At 38.9% G+C, this 18,228-nt stretch overlaps 1 protein-coding gene across 1 annotated transcript in view; it reads right to left on the bottom strand.

The window, feature by feature from the left end:
- The window catches only part of LOC114641887 (eukaryotic translation initiation factor 3 subunit E-B), an 80,413-nt gene extending 62,580 nt beyond the window's left edge, over window positions 1-17,833 (bottom strand). The window contains exons 1-5 of the mRNA XM_028790909.2: window positions 17,694-17,833; window positions 4,915-5,032; window positions 4,057-4,174; window positions 3,040-3,082; window positions 2,188-2,292 (exon numbers count right to left, since the gene is read on the bottom strand). Coding sequence (XP_028646742.1) covers window positions 2,188-2,292; window positions 3,040-3,082; window positions 4,057-4,174; window positions 4,915-5,032; window positions 17,694-17,783 — 474 coding nt within the window. The 5' untranslated portion in view covers window positions 17,784-17,833. The remainder of the gene's footprint in view (window positions 1-2,187; window positions 2,293-3,039; window positions 3,083-4,056; window positions 4,175-4,914; window positions 5,033-17,693) is intronic.
- Window positions 17,834-18,228: the final 395 nt, after the last annotated feature.

Raw genomic sequence — 18,228 nt, 5'->3', positions numbered from 1 at the left:
TCTCTTTCGTAACCAAAGAGTCAGCATATATGTTTCTTAAGTAAAGCACACTTGAAATAATAATAATAAAATAATTCAATACATTTATATAGCGCTTTTCTCAGCACTCAAAGCGCTATCCAGACAGGGAGGAACCGGGAAGCGAACCAACAATCTTCCACAGTCTCCTTACTGCAAAGCAGCAGCACTACCACTGCGCCAACTGTGAGGACTTGACTCACGATGACCACAAAATGACAAGCAGTGGCACTGCAAATCACCGAATGAGGAATCATACTGCACCTCTGTCGGAAGATGGGGAAGCACAAAAATGGTGCCAAAAAAATATATAAATAAATAAATAAAAAAACGAAACAATCTCTAACAAATAAGTGATATATAAGCACAGTGGTAGAACAACAATAACAAAATAAAGCAAAAATCCCAACTAAGCATCCAGCTACCACAAATTTATGTGAATATCAGTCAAGTGTTTTTATTTTAGGGGATTAAGAAATACCAAGGTACATTATTGGGTCACCATGTCACAAAACTAGTCTAAATCAGCTGACAAATACTCACACTTCCAAGCTGGCTTCTTTAACGAAAACACGCATGCAGAGAGACCTAGGCCAATCAACTCTTATCACATTGCATTTATATGTAAGCAGCCTAGCTTTCTCCACAGAACAAAAGAAAATATTCAGTCCACTCTATGGAATCGTGCATTTTTTAGTTTAAAACACCCACATCATAAAGCCAATTTATGCGGGGACAACAAATATTTTTAAAAAAAAGTTTTCCACATGAAGCTTTCCTCAAAAAAATACGGATGTCTGTCTCACACTATAAAAGATGTTAGTCTGATGGCACCAATTTGAGAGTGGTTTGATCATCAATTTTAATGTACAGCAGTAAGAATGTCTGCTTTAAACTCCCAACTCTCCCACCATTAACCCTTCAGAGGGAAAAGACATTTATACAACACTAGCTGTGTAAGCCTGTGTTGTAAAAAGCCCAGGGTCCTAGAAACTACTGAAATTGGCAGAAAAAAATTGAAACGTAGAGATGTCAGGTAATTGAAAGGAACTACTCTGGGCAGCTCTCTCCTAGGAGGTTTCGTTTTGCTGACATGCTTGCCTGGCTTCTGTATCAGCCACTAAGCGAGTGACTCTTTCTTCGGAGGTTTCATTTTGCCGACATCCTGGCATCGCTTGCATATCCTCGGAGGTGAAGCCCTTACCCCGACTCCACCTCTCACTTCCAGGCTAAACAGACACACACATCCACTCGTAGACATTTATATACAAGATGAGAATGCTTCACATTCACAATCTACTGATGTGTCGGTCAGTCTTCCTAGACCAGGGGTGGGCAAAGTCATTCCTGGAGGGCCGCAGTGGCTGCAGGTTTTTGTTCCAACCCAATTGTTTAATAAGAAGCACTTATTGCTCTAGAAACACTTCTGCTTCATTTTAGTTATCTCCCTCATTAAGATTTTGAACCCTTATTGCTTATTTAAGTCTTAAACAGCTGCATTCTCGGTTTTTAATTGCTCCTTATTAGCAATAAGATGCAAATGACAGAAGAAACCAGCAGTTATCCATTTTGCTTGTTACCCTTTACACCTGTGTGTATTTATCGTGCACTATTTGGTTTAATGAAATACTTGGAAGGAAAGAGAAGAGAAAAAAGTGAAGGACTGAGAATTACCCATCCGCTTTACACTTAAAAGTATTTGGATGATATCTTTAGAATGGAAAAAAAATCTAGGATAAGAGAATGACTTGACATAGCAGAGTTAAAGCACTAACAAGCCATGAAATGTAATTATTGGCAAGGATTGTTTTCTAATTAAGCAACTGGGTTGGAACAAAAACCTGCGGCCACTGCGGCCCTCCAGGAATGACTTTGCCCACCCCTGTCCTAGACCAATCTCGGCAGCAATACAAGTATTCCAGTGACTTTACATAAAAACATTTTCATATAATTTTAAATAAAATAATTTCATAAACAGGTAAGCCTAGTTAAGGCAAGGAAGTAGTTCTGCTCACTAATCCTAGTACTGGGGAGTGTCAACATAATGCACGTCAATTAAGACATGCAAGGGGGAATTGCACAAGTGACAATAGGGACCCCCTAAGCCTGTGCTGCTGACCTATAGTAACTTCATCAAATAAGTTATCAATTTATAGTTCGTCTACTCACCAAAACTCTGAAAAAGTAAAGGTATTCTGCAGCTCCGGAATAATTGCCACACTCATATTGAAACTTAGCGTATCTGTACAGCGTATCCAGATATTCTTGACGGAACTGCAAAAGAAAGAAAGAACACGTACTTCAAAACTGATTTAAAAGAAATCTGCAACATGATGAATGCTGAAAGGTTGCAGTTGTTGACTACACTGTCTCTGCTCAAAACCAGTGGCATAACTCCATTCCACAAAATGTGATGTTCTACATTAACAGCACACCTGACAAGCAGAGATTAGATATTCTTTTATTTGATCTGCCCGAATTTTAAGTCAATTTACATTGAATTATCTGTATCTCTTTATAATTGTTGTCTTATGGGTAACAACACAAGCGTACGTTGAGATACAGTAACAAAATCTGAGCAGATCAACGGCAAGCTACATAAAATCTGTCTCTTCTCACAAACTGTAACTGCTAATTTAAGGAATATTTTTCACCACGTTGCTTTATTCCAGGCAATCACGTTAACGTTCGTCCACATTAGTTTACATTTGCAATATTTAGTGAAGATACACCAAGAATAAGTGATAAACACTAACTATGTATGACAGTGCTTTGGCAAAGGGTTTTTGTTCAATTTCTAATGTTTTTCCGAGTTTTGTTTTCACAAAACATTTAGTAGTAATGCTTACAATGAACTATTAAATGTGCAGCTGAATAAATCACATGGTAAGAATACTGGCATGCATATTTTACTCAAGTAATTTCTCTGCTTAAAATTTCACAACACATATTATTGGAAGATGTGCTCATTAAATGCAAATGCCAGTGAAATAAGATTGTACAGTGAGCAGATATACTTACACCATGCTTTTCAGACAAATAGTCAAACAGCATTCTTCCATCCCTTAAAATAAACAAATACAATTAACTTTCATAAATAATCCCAATATTGAAAGAACATTGCAAATAACAAAGCACCTTAAGCAATAATGACAAACATCTTAATCCTTCACTCAGTCCTAGTACTGTGAACATCATGTGTTCTAACAATCTAAGGCAACACAAACAGATCAGTCCTTAGCATGGTCCTAAATCAATACGGGTTTTTAGTCTGGAGACTAAACACTCCAAAGCCTGCTACAATACCAACGTATTACAAATAAAGACAGGAGACCACTTTCACCATGTCTCTTCACATCCAAATTATCTGGGGACTTATCTCCTCTCAACAGAAGCTGCCTCTTGTATTTGGTGCAGCAACTCATCCACTTGCTCATCACAACCACAAAGCAACTGCTTTTCACCTCTCTTGTCACTCTCATAAACTTTGCTTTCTTCCTTCCAACTCTGCTCCCAAATTTGGACTTTGTATCAGACACTGTTTAAACCCATTCTCAGGATATCTACCAATCAACACAAAAAAAATCACTTTCTGGGCCTATGACTGTGTGCTTATTACACCTGACTTGAACTCAATCTTACAAATCAAATTCAAGGTGGCTCTGCTGCCATCCCAAACCTCTAAAGGACAAATCAGTCCATCCCGATTAAACTCTTGACACTCTGTACTGTCATCTCTCCTAGTGTTCTTAAGTAAATTACTTCCAAAGCACCCACCACACTACACCGAGGGTGCTCTTCATCATTACTGTAATAAATAATAATACCAATACCTGAACTAAAATACAACACGGGTGTGATGGGACTCTGTTACAAAGTCTTGATGTGGAGTAAATGCTGGAGTTTGGAACATTGCTAGTAATGCTTATTGTAACCATTAATGAAAATGATGCGATCGGAGGTGTTCTCAGTATCTTTTAAACAATATTTCATTTGTAAATGTGTACACCACACCAGTGTCAGGGAGAAGCAGCCTACCTAGTTGACTGCATTTGTCTTGTGGTTTCTGGATCTTCAAACATCTTCACAATGGGTTCAGTCTCTGACTGTAATTGCTTTAATTGTGCAACAACTGTAGTTCTCTTATCCCTCAAAGCTGAAAAGCACAAAGTAAGAAGTATTAATATAAACAAAAGAAAAACTCATTTAAAAATACATTCAAACCATTATGTGACTGGTGTAAATAAGTACTGCAGACTCCAATGAGGACCACAAATATTTGATTAGCTCCTCATTCAATAGCTCTCAGTCAATGTGTATGAAGACCAGTCCCTTAAATATGCCACAGGAAAGAAACACATTGTAAAAACCCAATTGTGACATGACTTGTCTTGAAGGTGACCGAGGGTCAGGCTATCATTCAGCACTGATGGTAGAAGAAAATGTTTCCACTGGAGTAAACTATAATGGAGAATCAAAGCGTGACAGTACTTGAGATATACAGTATAAGAATTAGTTAGGGGTCAGAGGAATCCATTCTTCACGAACAGTCAGACATCAGAAAGCTTTGTGCATCTTGGCTGCCCAGAATGTTGATTTCTGAAGTATTAAGCCATGTAGACACAACAAAGAAAACACTAAGATTTGTATAGTGGCCTCAAATTAAAAACAACGCAAAAGATCATTAGTATAATTAAAGGAAGCAAGCTGACACTCTTGACTTCCTGATTCTGATGGCAATGAAAAGCCTCATACTCCATGTGTTTTCTGTACAGGAAATGTTTTACATGAAGTCTGACAGCTGCTATTTTTTTCTACAGTATGAAAAAGTACAATTGTGAAGAGAGAGGACTGTGTATTGGTAACTAAAATTAAATAGCAGTCAAGTGTACTTACATTGTGGAATATCCTTGTCTGGGTACAAATTTTTGTACACATCCATAGCAAAGTCAACCATGTTTGTGTCACTGAGGAGATCCAGTTTTCCTTGCAAAAGCTCCTTCTCATTGTATATCTGCAACATAAAAAGCAACATTAGCAGCTGAAGTACCTACAATAACGTTTTACATAAGTTTAAAACCAGTGTGGTATTTTACTTGTTGCTTTCTCTCCTGCACCTTTCCACTTCCGTGTAATGTATATGGGCACACTTTACAAATAAGTCTTTTTTTTTCTAATTTTATTGAAATCACACATTCCAGACAAACGGATCAATTTTTACAAACAAATCTTTGTTCAATTACCAAAACAAAACAAGAAAAATACAACAATTTTGAAACACAAAGGTCTAATCTTACATACACAGGAAACCCCAACCCTGTACAGACTGTATATACATGGTGGGAGCCACTGCCATCTCTGCACACTTTAATTTCTGATTTTATGAGACTAATGGAATAATTATAACCTTCAGCACATCTAGTTTGTGAAGGCATACACTCGGTCCTAATTAAACCTCTCCAAAGCACTGGCCTTACAAAAAATACATTCTGAAGTCCTTAATACCTGAAAGGTTGAAGTGCCGACAAGGGGTGCACGAACTTCACTGCATCTGTCCGTCAGTCAAATCAGGTAGGCAATGGGTGACAGTACACAAAATGGACAAGGCTTGCTTTGGAGTGACCCAATGTTTACTCTACCCAAAAATAAATGCGTGTGTTACTCAGCCCATGTTATTTGCAGTGATAGTCAAGAAAAAGTTTGAATCTCATGCCTTCCATGCAGAACAAAAAATAAATGTTTGACAGAACAAACATCTATTGTGACAACAGCAAAACAACATCAGAACACTCTTTTTTTTTTTTTTTTTTTTTTTAATATAAAAAAGGTCAAATTACCTGCATCACAGAACCCACATGAAGTCTTCCAGTCATATGTGCACAACATCCCCTAACACAAATTTTTACGAAAATGTGGTGAAATAAGTCACTTCAGGAAAACACTCCTCAAACTAAAATGGAACACTAAGCTGAAAAAGAGCAATTCGATTAAGGAATGGCCTCACGTTAAGATTTGGATAGGTCCACATTTACATCTTGAGTACCTCAGGATTATTTAGAAGCAGGAAGTGAAACACAAGGGTGAACAGACCTTCTACATATATTATTTATTTATTTATTTTTAAAACTTTTAATCTTTAGTCATACACTGTCAACATCATGTGAATAGCAATGTCAGCCAACAGATAAGTCGTTACTGAGCTGGACTCCTGACCAATGAATTGGGAGTCACAGGTCTTTAATTCAAATTATCGATCACATTGGAGCAACTCCTGTTTAAATTTACTACCGCCTTTTAGACAAATGACGAACCTGACAATGTTTTAATGAAAATCTATGTGCCTGGGATGCGTGTGCATAGCACTGGAAGACTCTACGTGTGGATTACCCGACACAAGTAACAGGACTTATTTATTTATTTATTTTTAAAGATGTTTTGATATGGTTTGCGGTTATTCAACATTGGTCACCACAGATTTGTTTTAACTGTATTTCCATTCTGCATGAAAGCAGATGATTAAACATGGTTCTTGGCCATCACTACAAACTAAATGGAGTAAGAAACATTAAAAAATGTTTTTGTGTGGAGTATTCCTTTAACTTGCTGAAGGCCCACCTCTCTTGGACATTCATTGGTCAAGAATGCCGTCTTCAATTCAAAATGTCACTCCCATGAGTTTGCGGTTTACATATATGGTGATAATTCAGGAAGTAACTATTTAACCACATTTTAGCAAAACAGCATTCATTCTGCACATTTAAAACTAGTGATTGTAAATAAGACGTGAAGTATGCAATGAGAAATGCACGTGTCCCCCCCCCCCCCCTTACATGGACATTTTCCCCCCACAGTGCTTGGCAGTGTCCCTTGTTGGTCACCTGCTGATCCTATTCTATGTCAACCTTTATGTATCTTCTCCAGATTACATTTTTTTCAAGGCCACTATCTCAAAGTGTATGGGGTAAGTAACACATTAAAAAAATACAGTGGTACCTCAGTATACATCCTTAATCCATTCCAGGTCCTTGGACTTGTGCCAAACAGGACGTATACCAAATTGTACATTGATGGGGTTGTATAAAATAATTTAAACACTGCTTAATACTAAAATACAAAAGCAATTAGATGAAATAAATGAAAATTTAACCTCACTTTACTTTTTAAATAACGTCTTTGTTTTTCACAATTGTAGATACGGTATGCAGCAGCCAAGTCCCGAATACACATGCCACCTTCATGCTTTTCAACAATTGATTCAAATTTATGCGAAAAAAACCACAAAATCGCATGGAAATTCACAGAGTTATAGCACGGGTTGTTCACTGAATGCTAACAATTGGCGTACTGACGCTCGTGGGCAGTCGTGGCTTTGTCTCGAGACAGGTAAACAATGGTAGCGCATGGTGTTCTGGCACATGAGTCTTATTCCAAACATAGGTCATATACCAAGCAAAATGTTTCGCGTCTAAGCAGGACATATACCAAGTTGGACTTATTTGAAAGGGGACATATACCGAGGTACCACTGTATTCCTGTAATCTTTTTCTCAAGCAGGGACACAGGGAATTAAAACCCTGCAAAAGAGCCTTGACCCAGTAATGTCTAGGCCAACAATGAAGCTCATTCTTCCACATGCATCAGAGATTAATGTACAAAAAATGCTTCATTAAATTCATACTAGCTCTATTCAGACAAAAATTGTTTTAAATAAAACGCTTTTGTCTATACCTGTTCCAACATTAAAATTTATCATCCAAATTATTTTCTTTTTTAACTTGAAGCAATGATACATGGAGCAGAGCTGTGCGGATTTTAAACAGAGAAATATTATGGCTGACATCAGTGAAAGCCTTGCACAATGCCGGCATTGTGGAACATCTCCTTGTGTCTGTTAAATAATATACAGAACATGGTTTACATTGGATGAAGACGAGCATGACAGAGGGAGTGAGGTCACAAGAGGACATCCAAGGGTTAAAACAACAAACCATGTTGGAGTTCTGCTGACCTTCAAGGTTTACAGATCCTGAAACTACGTTCAAGCATCATTTCATTCATCACCATGAAGGTACTGATCCTCTCAGAAAACAGGTCTTTGTTTAGCTTAAGCTGCCATCGTTTCTCTTCTCTCACCAGCAATATCTGGAGAGGGGCTTCCACAGGTAGAACGGAGGACACACTTAAAAGGGCTACTCAGAAATCAAAAGTACTGAGCTCCAAAAGCTGCTAACTCCACTCAAATACGGTGTACTACTCCTAAACTGACATACATACATATACATACATATACATATACATATACATATACATACACATACATACACCTATATACACACACATATATACACACATACATACATACATACATACATATATATACATACATACATACACATACATATACATATATATACACATACATATATATACATATATATACACATATATACACATACATATACACATACACATACATACATATATATGCATATACATACATACATATACATATATACACATACATATACAGACACACACACACAAGTGATCATTTGTAAAATTGAATTTCTGGTGGCACTGCACAAAAACTACCATGAAAAAGCACCAGCATTACCACACTTCTCTGTGCATACACGGGTTTCAACCAGGCCCAAACTCATTTCTGGCCACAGCCATTGAGAAATTTAAATTTTGGAATGCCTATATTAAAACCAGGAGATACAATTTTTAATTAGGTAGGTACAACTGTTAATCATAAAACTAAATTGTAAAACACCAGATTTCCACACTGCCTATCAGAGTCTAAATCTAAAACCCGTGTGTTGTCCTTGTGGGGTCTGCATGTTCTCTCCGAGTAAGTGTGGCTTTTTCTCACACATCCACAGAGACATGCAGGTTAGGAGAAATCGGAAATTCCAAACTACTGTGAGTGGCTATCATCGACTGCCTGTGTGTTTAAATCTTACCATATATCAGGCTCAGTTCTGACACAAATTTAGAATGAGGGCATTGGGTGTTCATGGGTGGGAAACAATTACAATACAAATAAAATGGACAGCATTTTCAACTGACAACAAATACGTAATAAGCATGAGCAGCAGGCCATCACTGAGAATTAACCAGGGGCAGAATGCAAACATGCCTCTAAATGTAACAATTTTTGGCCTTAGAATACAAAAACAGGGGCAAATAAACACCTCCTACATTCCACACAATATCAGTAATAATTTTACAAGTATTAAAGTCACTATTCGACACTCAAATTCAATCTAAAGTGACAGCCTTTTTTTGTTTTAAACTGGCTTCACTCTCTCCCATCTCTGCAGTTCTCTGCTGCAGGTTTTGAAGTTGCAAGTTAGAACAAACGCGAACAAGAACACAAAGAGAACAGCACTCATGACTATTGAAAAGAATTTATCTGCAACTGGAGAATGGAGATTAAAGTCGATACAACGAGGACCAATGCTGAACAAACAGCAATCACTATTAAAACATCCAAAAAAAAAATTGTTAGTTTATTTGTGTAGCATAATCGACATGTCAGGTACTGTATATGGTACTTTTCAAAATTTAACATCCTCCTGTGTGTTTAACCAAATCTGTATGTAGTTAATTGAAAAATTTATACTTTTACATTTTGCCTGAGAACTTGACACAGAACTCTACACTTGTACCCCTTGAAGCGCATTAGAAAACAAACATCCCAACATGTGTACATTGTCCAAAATGTCATTTTAAACACTCTATTTGGAAAACTCCTCATGACTGGCTGGGCAGCACACTAAAACAGGAGAATCTTGCAGATTTAAAATGACTTTAAAATGAACAAATGCAGTACATCTTCAGACCTGGGTTTTCACATTTGGACCGGCACCCTGCAGACACCTTTTTAAATTACAAGAACATGCTCAGTCAAATGAACACACACCACAATTAGGAAAAAAGAACTGACTGGAAAAAGACTGTACCAAATACTGTACCAAGTACAGCTTCCTCCATACACCGCGGTCACTGCTGTTAAAGAAATATGACAAACATCTGCTGGGCTGCTAAACAGGGGGGTGGAAAGGGGGATTTTTTCCTCTCAAATCAGCTATTTTCAAGTGTAATCTAAGTGAACCAATCCTTAAATACTCCCTCCGAGATACTTCAGCAGTGCATGTCAATCATATGCACTATGTAAAATAACTAGGGTCTCTGCCCCCTGCTTACTTTGCTCGCCAACCACTGGGCGGTCGATATGCACTAGCCACTTCACAGCTCTGCCGATCGCGTATGGGGAAGCAGATGTACAATTTATATTAAAAGTTTGTTATTTTCATGGGAATTGTTACACATGCATAATAGAACTATTTTACATTACAGCGAGTAATTAACCATATTATAAAATAGTACAACGTAAAAAATTGAAATAAAATTATATGTTTCATGTTGCGTTAGAGGGATTCATTGCGTTATATGTTTTCATCTTGTTTGGCTTTGAAATTAACACGCAAATACTTTTTAAACTTACACTTTTACTGTAAAACTTCAGTAAAAACTTTTTGAATTAACATTTCGTCAATATAGCACTGAATTTTGATTCCGTGTTTGGAGTTTCATCGTGACAACACAACATTTAACTGTCTGAGTGAATATCGTTTCTTTCTCTCTAATAACTAAACCGACTTTTTCGAATGTTTGTCTCTGAGATTTGTTAATTGTCATAGAAAAGCTAATTTAACAGGAAACTGTAAACGTTTGAATACGAACGGCATATCAAGATCTCCTTTGGTTTCTCATGTTTTCCACGGAAGATGTATACTACATTACCTGTCACCTGTTAAAATTTTACATGTCACAATTGTTCAACCAATTTTGAATACAACTAATCTTGTCCTATTGCACAGCCCATCACTCAGACATAAATTACACAAGAACATTACGATCCACCGGACGAATTATTGTTGAAAGCAGGATGTAAGACCGGACGGTGTGAACGGTTCTAAGATATTCTTTGTGATATTATAAGTTGATGTTTTCATCTTCCACACCATCACCACCAACTGTTTCAGCAGTCTTTTGATACACATTTAATCAATTTGCAGGTAACGAATGAACAAATTTTGCGTTAATTTGTTTAACTTCATCGTAGCTGAGAGCGCAGGAACTGCATCTGACAAAAGCATTCACACGAATGAGAGGTGAGAGAGCCGCGGGCGTGGGCCGTGAACCGGAAATGGTTGACAGGACTTGAAAATCTCTTGGCAATAGTATCATCTCGTCTCAAGATTTTATTTTAGAATAGAGAGCTATGCCTGTTAAATACAGATGTGAGGTGAATCTCAAAAATCAACAAAATGTCTATGTACAGGCACAAACATGCAACATCTCCCGAGTAACACTGCGATTTAGATACCTTGCCATTTCTTACTCTGTGTATTCTGGGCAGGTTGTGCACTGGCTGCGACCAACACTGTCATGTCCCACTGGGATCAGTGAAGAGATGAAATATTTATCTAGACACATATCCATCCTTCTGTAGAACGCTTACTCCTCTTAACTAACTTTCCTAGTCCACATTTTAATACCAGATAAATACACACAGCATTTCCCCCCTTCCTTCCATGGATATCCTAATGTGAATTTTGCGCTGGCCAGTATTATTGTCTCCCTGCCGACAAATGAAGTGTAGGGGCACTTCCTTTAAATAGGCCACCATGGTGAAATTTAATTAAAAACGTGTGTGCGTGCGACTACTTTCCTAGCTGTTAACACAACATAATGCATCCAAGACATAATTGTGGGCTATTTATGACTCAACATTCTCAAATCCATACAAGTCCAGTTCAGGGTTTTTGGGGGGTGGGGGCAATCCCAGCACACAGTAAAGAACAGAACAGCAGCTCCTTAGGAAAGCACAACCATCGGCATCTCCAGCACTCCTGCACAGGTTCACATGTCTGACTTGCTCTCGCACAACTTATTTAGCTGGGAGTTTAAAATGGTCACTTCAGTTCAGTTCACATGCACAGCAATGGCACGCTGGACATTTTCTGATCCTGTACATTATTCTCTCAATAACTGTGTGATCCATACCACAAGAAAAATAAAAATAGGCAACAAGACAGCATACATGAATGCTAGTATCTACAGTATATATAACTGAAACATGGTCAAAATACTGGAGATGTACTTGTTATTTTCATAGGACTCGTTTATATACTTTAAAATTCATCACTCCCTAATTACTATTTCAGTTTTCTGAAAATTAGCACTCTTAACAAGCACTTAAATTCTTTAAAATAAAATGCTGACCACATTAAAAAGGCAGGGAAACAGACAGTTTGCTAGTCAAAAGTACAAGGTGGCCACCCAGAGAAGACGTTTATACCAACATTCAGCTAATTTCTACACATTTTCCAAGTGTTTCTAAACAGAAGTGGTGGATGTGACTTTCTAAATGCACTTGCTTACATAAAGAGAAAATCAGAAACAAGATCAACTGAATTTAGAATTATTATTGATAAAGAAAAACCTACAGCCACTGCAGCCCTCCAGACCCGAGTTTAGTCCATTAACCCCTTTCGAAAGTGGTGGGAAACAGATGTGCACAGTAAAGAATTATAATTATCAGAAATGTTCACTGACAACTGCATAACTGACACTGACAGAGTGGCAAGGCAATGCACTTCCTCACATGCGTCAATGTTTCAAAGTGTTGAGACTGTGTCGTCGTCAGCGTTTATGCAGACAGGTTTGCTTGGCTGTTGGGTTCTTATTGCCCAGCTGCAAGCGAGTACCGAGGGGTACCCCATGACAAAAAGTTAAAGGTTCTCAGTGCTGCCAGAACAACCTTTGGGTCCTTGTGACCAAACAAAGACATGACAATGGGTGAGCACGGAGACACTGCACAAATAAAGACTTAGTAACTCAACAGCTTACTAGGCACTACTGCTTTTTTATTAATCAATCTGTCTAACAGAGGGTCTTGACATATTCAGGAAATCTGTTGGAATTAAGAGAAATTATTTAATGAACCCAAAGTAACATGAAACCATCCTATCGCCAAATATTTTCTAATCCACAGCAGTGTTGCAGGGAAGCTGAAGCCCATCCCAGCAAGCTTAGGCCACAAGGCAGTAAAAATCCCTGGGCAGGGCACCAGTCCAATGCAGGGTACATACCCGCTGCAGACAGTTCAAAGTAACCATTTTGGGTCATTTCACTTAACCTGCATGCCTTTGGACTGTGGGTGGAAACCGAAGCACCTTGGTAACATACCACATGAACAATGAAAATATCAAACAGATGTCGCCTTCCCTTTTAGAACTACAAGTCAAAATTCTAAACTGATGAGCATATTCTTTATTTTTGGGAAGCTTTCAGTAAATAGGTGATGCCTTTTGTTAGGTAATCCAAGACAATGAGCTTGACAAAGTCACCTACCCTCTCCTTAACCCAAGAGCGCCGATTACTACAAATTAACTACCAGTGTGTGAACATTATTGCTAAAATTGGTGATTTCATGAATAATTGGAGTATTTCATCCATGTAAATAAAAGTTTGGGGATAGAGTTCAAATTCTGATTCTAGGATTTTCAAAATGCTGATTAAGTCAATTTTAGCAAGATGTCTGAAGGTCTCACTGTGGAAAATGAACCTTGTAATTTTAAGATATGAAAAACACATTTTTAAGAAAAAGAGCATTAATGGATAACTACATCCGAAAAAAGAAATAAAAAAGTTTAGAATGAGCAGTTTCCAAACACCGAGAGCTATGTACAATGATAACTTCCAAAAAATTCACCAATCTTTTTCAAAAAAGCTGCATTGGGTTTATCATGTCATATGCTCCAGGCCTTCTGTTTTTGGTCCAGTAATATCTCCAGATCCCTTAAAAAACGGACTTACGTCTGGCGATTACTGCTGTACAAACTGTTTAAGTTAACTGGAATCTGTACAGTCTGCTTTGTTTATAGTCATGGGACTGGCCCAATGATTTGCAACATTTTTGCAAAAGTTGTTCCCAAAGTACATCAATTATTTAAATATACATGTACCTACACACGCAGATACACACACACACAAAATGTGTCCATGAAGGCAGTGGGCAGCTTGCTTGTCCTACCAGAGCAAAGGATGAATAATAAAGACAAAGAAATGAACATGCAGATACAGATACACACACACACACACACACACACACACACACACACACACACACACACACACACACACCCCTAGATCTGTAAATGTGGGCTGAAGAACTAAGCCAGCCCCATAGCAATCTGTCTACCAATGCAGCTTGTTACTACATTTGGCCCAATTCGTTTAGTTTCAAATTAAATATTATTGAAGCTGGCCCTTTGATTCAAGAACTGGTTGTTGACTCTCACTGCTCTGAAGAGCCCCTATACCTGGTCTTACCCATGGAGTGGATGGGCAGTGGTGCTTTGCTACAAGTACTGGGGTGGGGGGTCACCAGCGACAGACAGACACAGACAGCAACAGAGAACTTTATTTGTCCCCAGAGGAGATGTGGCTTTTTACAGAGGCTCTTTAAATAAATAAAGAGATAAAATAGATGATAAGTAAGTAAATAAATTCGCATACACACATTTCTTCCAAACAGATATTGGAATGACTACAAAGCAAGAAAATTCAAAAGACAATTGTAACACGGCAGTCCCAGTGACAGGGAGGCATTATGCTGGCGTACTGCAGTTGGTATAAAGGACCCCCAGACGTGTTTCTTGACACACTTCTGCTGAACGTCCCCAGTGTTAATGAGTCAGAGACAGGATGTACAGTATTGTTCATAATGGCACTCCATTTTATTTTAATTCTCTCCTTCACTATAACCTCTATGGGGTCCAGAGTGCGTCCAACAATTCAGTCTACCTTTTTAATCAGCTTATTGATTCGGTGGGCTACTCTTGAAGTGATGTTACCAGCCCAGCACAGAGGAACTTTATAAGAAAGGGCAAAGCAGGCTCTTTTCCCTTAGGAGACTGTTACTTTAATATCAGTATGGCCATCCTTCACATCTTCTACAACTCTGTGATGGCCAGTGTAGGGTGCTGTGCTGGTATCATCACTTCATGATAAGCCCACCAAATCAATAAGCCGATTTTAAAAAAAGACAGGCTCAGTTATGGGGTGCACCTTTGACCCCCTGGAGGTAGGAAGAGGACGAGAGAATGAAGACAACGCAGAGTGCTATTATGTACAATTCTGCGTATCCTCTGCGACACACCAACAGAGCAAAAAACCATTCAGCACAAGCATGTCAAGAAACACAACTGGAGCTTCTTTATACCAACGACAATACGCCCGTATAGCGCCTCACTGGGACCGGGACTGCTAAGTTAGCAGTTTTCTTTCTTTTCAGCCATTCTGGCGAGTATTCAGACCACACACATTTATGAATTGAGATTCTGTAAAAAGCCAAATATCCCCATGGGTACAAAAAAAATTCTAACTTCTTGCTCATTTTAATCTACATGTATTTGTGCAAATAATAAATAAGTTAAATACGTCATTTATATTATCGTACAGCACAATTGCTTGTATTGTAAAGTGTTCCACATGATTTTGTGCAGTTTTCACTACACTGAAATGTACATGAAGTGTGTCCTCGTTCCTAATCCTGTCCATACTCGTCAGTCACAACCAATGCAAATCTTAGCATCTTTAACTCTGCCACCTCTAGATCTGTCTACTGTGCCACCAACTCCAATCCATATAACAAAGCTGGTCTCACTACTGTTGTTGTTGGTTCTTTACAGTATGTACAGTGCATCCAGAAAGTATTCACAGCGCTTCATCACTTTTTCCACATTTTGTTATGTTACAGCCTTATTCCAAAATGGATTAAATTCATTTTTTTCCTTCAGAATTCTACACACAACACCCCATAATGACAACGTCAAAAAATATACTTGAGATTTTTGCAAATTTATTAAAAATAAAAAATTGAGAAAGCACATGTACATAAAGTATTCACAGCCTTTGCCATGAAGCTCGAAATTGAGCTCAGGTGCATCCTGTTTCCCCTGATCATCCTTGAGATGTTTCTGCAGCTTCATTGGAGTCCACCTGTGGTAAATTCAGTTGATTGGACATGATTTGGAAAGGCACACACCTGTCTATAGAAGGTCCCACAGTTGACAGTTCATGTCGGAGAACAAACCAAGCATGAAGTCAAAGGAATTGTCTGTAGACCTCCGAGACAGGATTGTCTCGAGGCACAAATCTGGGAAAGGTTACAGAAAAATTTCTGCTGCTGTCCCCAGAGGAGCAGCTTCAGTGACAGACTGAGGAGATCGTTCCTCCCCCAAACTATGCGACTCTTCAATTCCACCCAGGGAGATTAACATTATACAAAGTTATTATCTGTTTTTACCTGCATTATTATCAATCTTTAATTTAATATTGTTTTTTGTATCAGTAAGATGCTGCTGGAGTATGTGAATTTCCCCTTGGGATTAATAAAGTATCTATCTTGTCTTGCGGTTTACTGCTTAAATATCCATCCCCATATCTGAGAACACGAGAAAGTCAAGGGGAGACTATTCCCGATTTTTTACTTTGGTGTCACAAAGTGGAACGTGTTGAAGGGCTAAAGTGTGTAAAACTACACGACCAACAATCAGTCCCTCTCACACCCTCTAACGTGCAGTCACCTCCACTTTAAAAAGCACATTCCGTGTGTTCAACATAACCGCCTGATCCATTTGAAGTGGGACTGCAGTTACAGAACAAGATAACAAGAAACGGGGACCGGAGAAATGAGTTTAACACAAATCCGCGGAGTTTTTCCAGGATATCACGAGTCTGCGCTACTCGTAGGCTGACAGTGACACACTTGACAGTAAAGTGCTTCATTCGGCATGGGGCAAGTATGCGTGTTGCGTTTTTATTATTACTGTATTATTAATTATTATGATTAAAGAAGCGGCTGTCACCATCCAGACTGCACTTGACTTCAACAGCTTAACGCACATCGCCTGCATTCACTGTAAACCAAAGCAGTTCTTGGATTCCCTTCGGCGCTTTACCTTTCAAACATCTACGTGTATTACTTTATTCGCCGTGACCCGGTCAGTCAACTGAAGGTGACGAGGCCCGCCGTACGGTGACGGTTATGTGGCTCCACATCTCGAATTTGAACAAGAAATCACCGAAGCCCCGGCTGCTGAGTGAACTGCAGATGCGGCGGCGGCATCGTCGTCCGATTTGTTCGAATGACTTCTTCTTCTTCTAACATGTTAATACACACACGTTTCATGTACTTTGAGGTGCATACTTGTTTCAAACTCCCACAAGAACATGCGAGAGAGTAACAACAATGCAAGCTCATTCATTTTTTTCCGCTATTTGAACATTCGTTTAATAAGGCAGGAGAGCTTTTCTTTCAGTCCGTTAAATGACACGGCCAACATTACTTAGAGGATGGCCCTCTAAGGACACCAATTTATTTCAACACGTACATAACCCAGGATGCATATGCCGAACAAACAAAGTACTGAATGGGACAAGGCTTCATTTCAACGAGGGCCCAGTAAACACGAAAACTCCGTGGCGTCACTGGCCACGTGTTTATTTCACAATTTACGTGCAATAATTAAACAGGAAATTAATAAGCTTACCCGCTACCAACAGACGTATATCAAAATGTAAATATTACATACCTCTTTGACGGACAGAAATTCCAAAAGAGGGAAAACTAAATGTCGGTCCAAAAAATGCGCGATCCTGGTGGTCAGATCGTATTCCGCCATCTTTGAAAAGGAAGGAGAATCGCGCGGCAACAAACTTTATTAACACTGTCCGCGAAAAGAGAGCGCGCGCGCGGGAGTGCGCGTGCGTGCGCCTGCGTCCTGCGTTGAGTGTCAGGCGAGAGGAACTGGAGGAGCGGGCGGTGGTATCGGCTACTGTTGAAGTTGTAGTCTCACAGACTGTAGGTTAACGCATCTAATCTTCATCACAGACTCGCGCTTCACACCTTTACCGGCAGTGTATTCTGCTTCTCATCATCTTAAGAACCCTGGACATTCAGCGCTGAGTAATCCGAGAATTGTCCGCCGGTCCTGTCACCATAGAGCCTGAACCTTCATTTTGGGTTATGGAAAGCAGCTGACAGATCTGGCAGAGCGCTGTCGCTCCATTAAGTGAAATTCTCTGTAGTCCAACAGCATGTGGACACCCAACCTGATGATTTCGATT

This window comes from Erpetoichthys calabaricus, chromosome 13 (assembly GCF_900747795.2).
Source record: "Erpetoichthys calabaricus chromosome 13, fErpCal1.3, whole genome shotgun sequence".
Classification (NCBI taxonomy): Eukaryota; Metazoa; Chordata; class Cladistia; order Polypteriformes; family Polypteridae; genus Erpetoichthys; species Erpetoichthys calabaricus.
The sequence above is the reverse complement of the archived record's forward strand: the minus strand, read 5'-3'. Positions and strand labels throughout refer to the sequence as shown.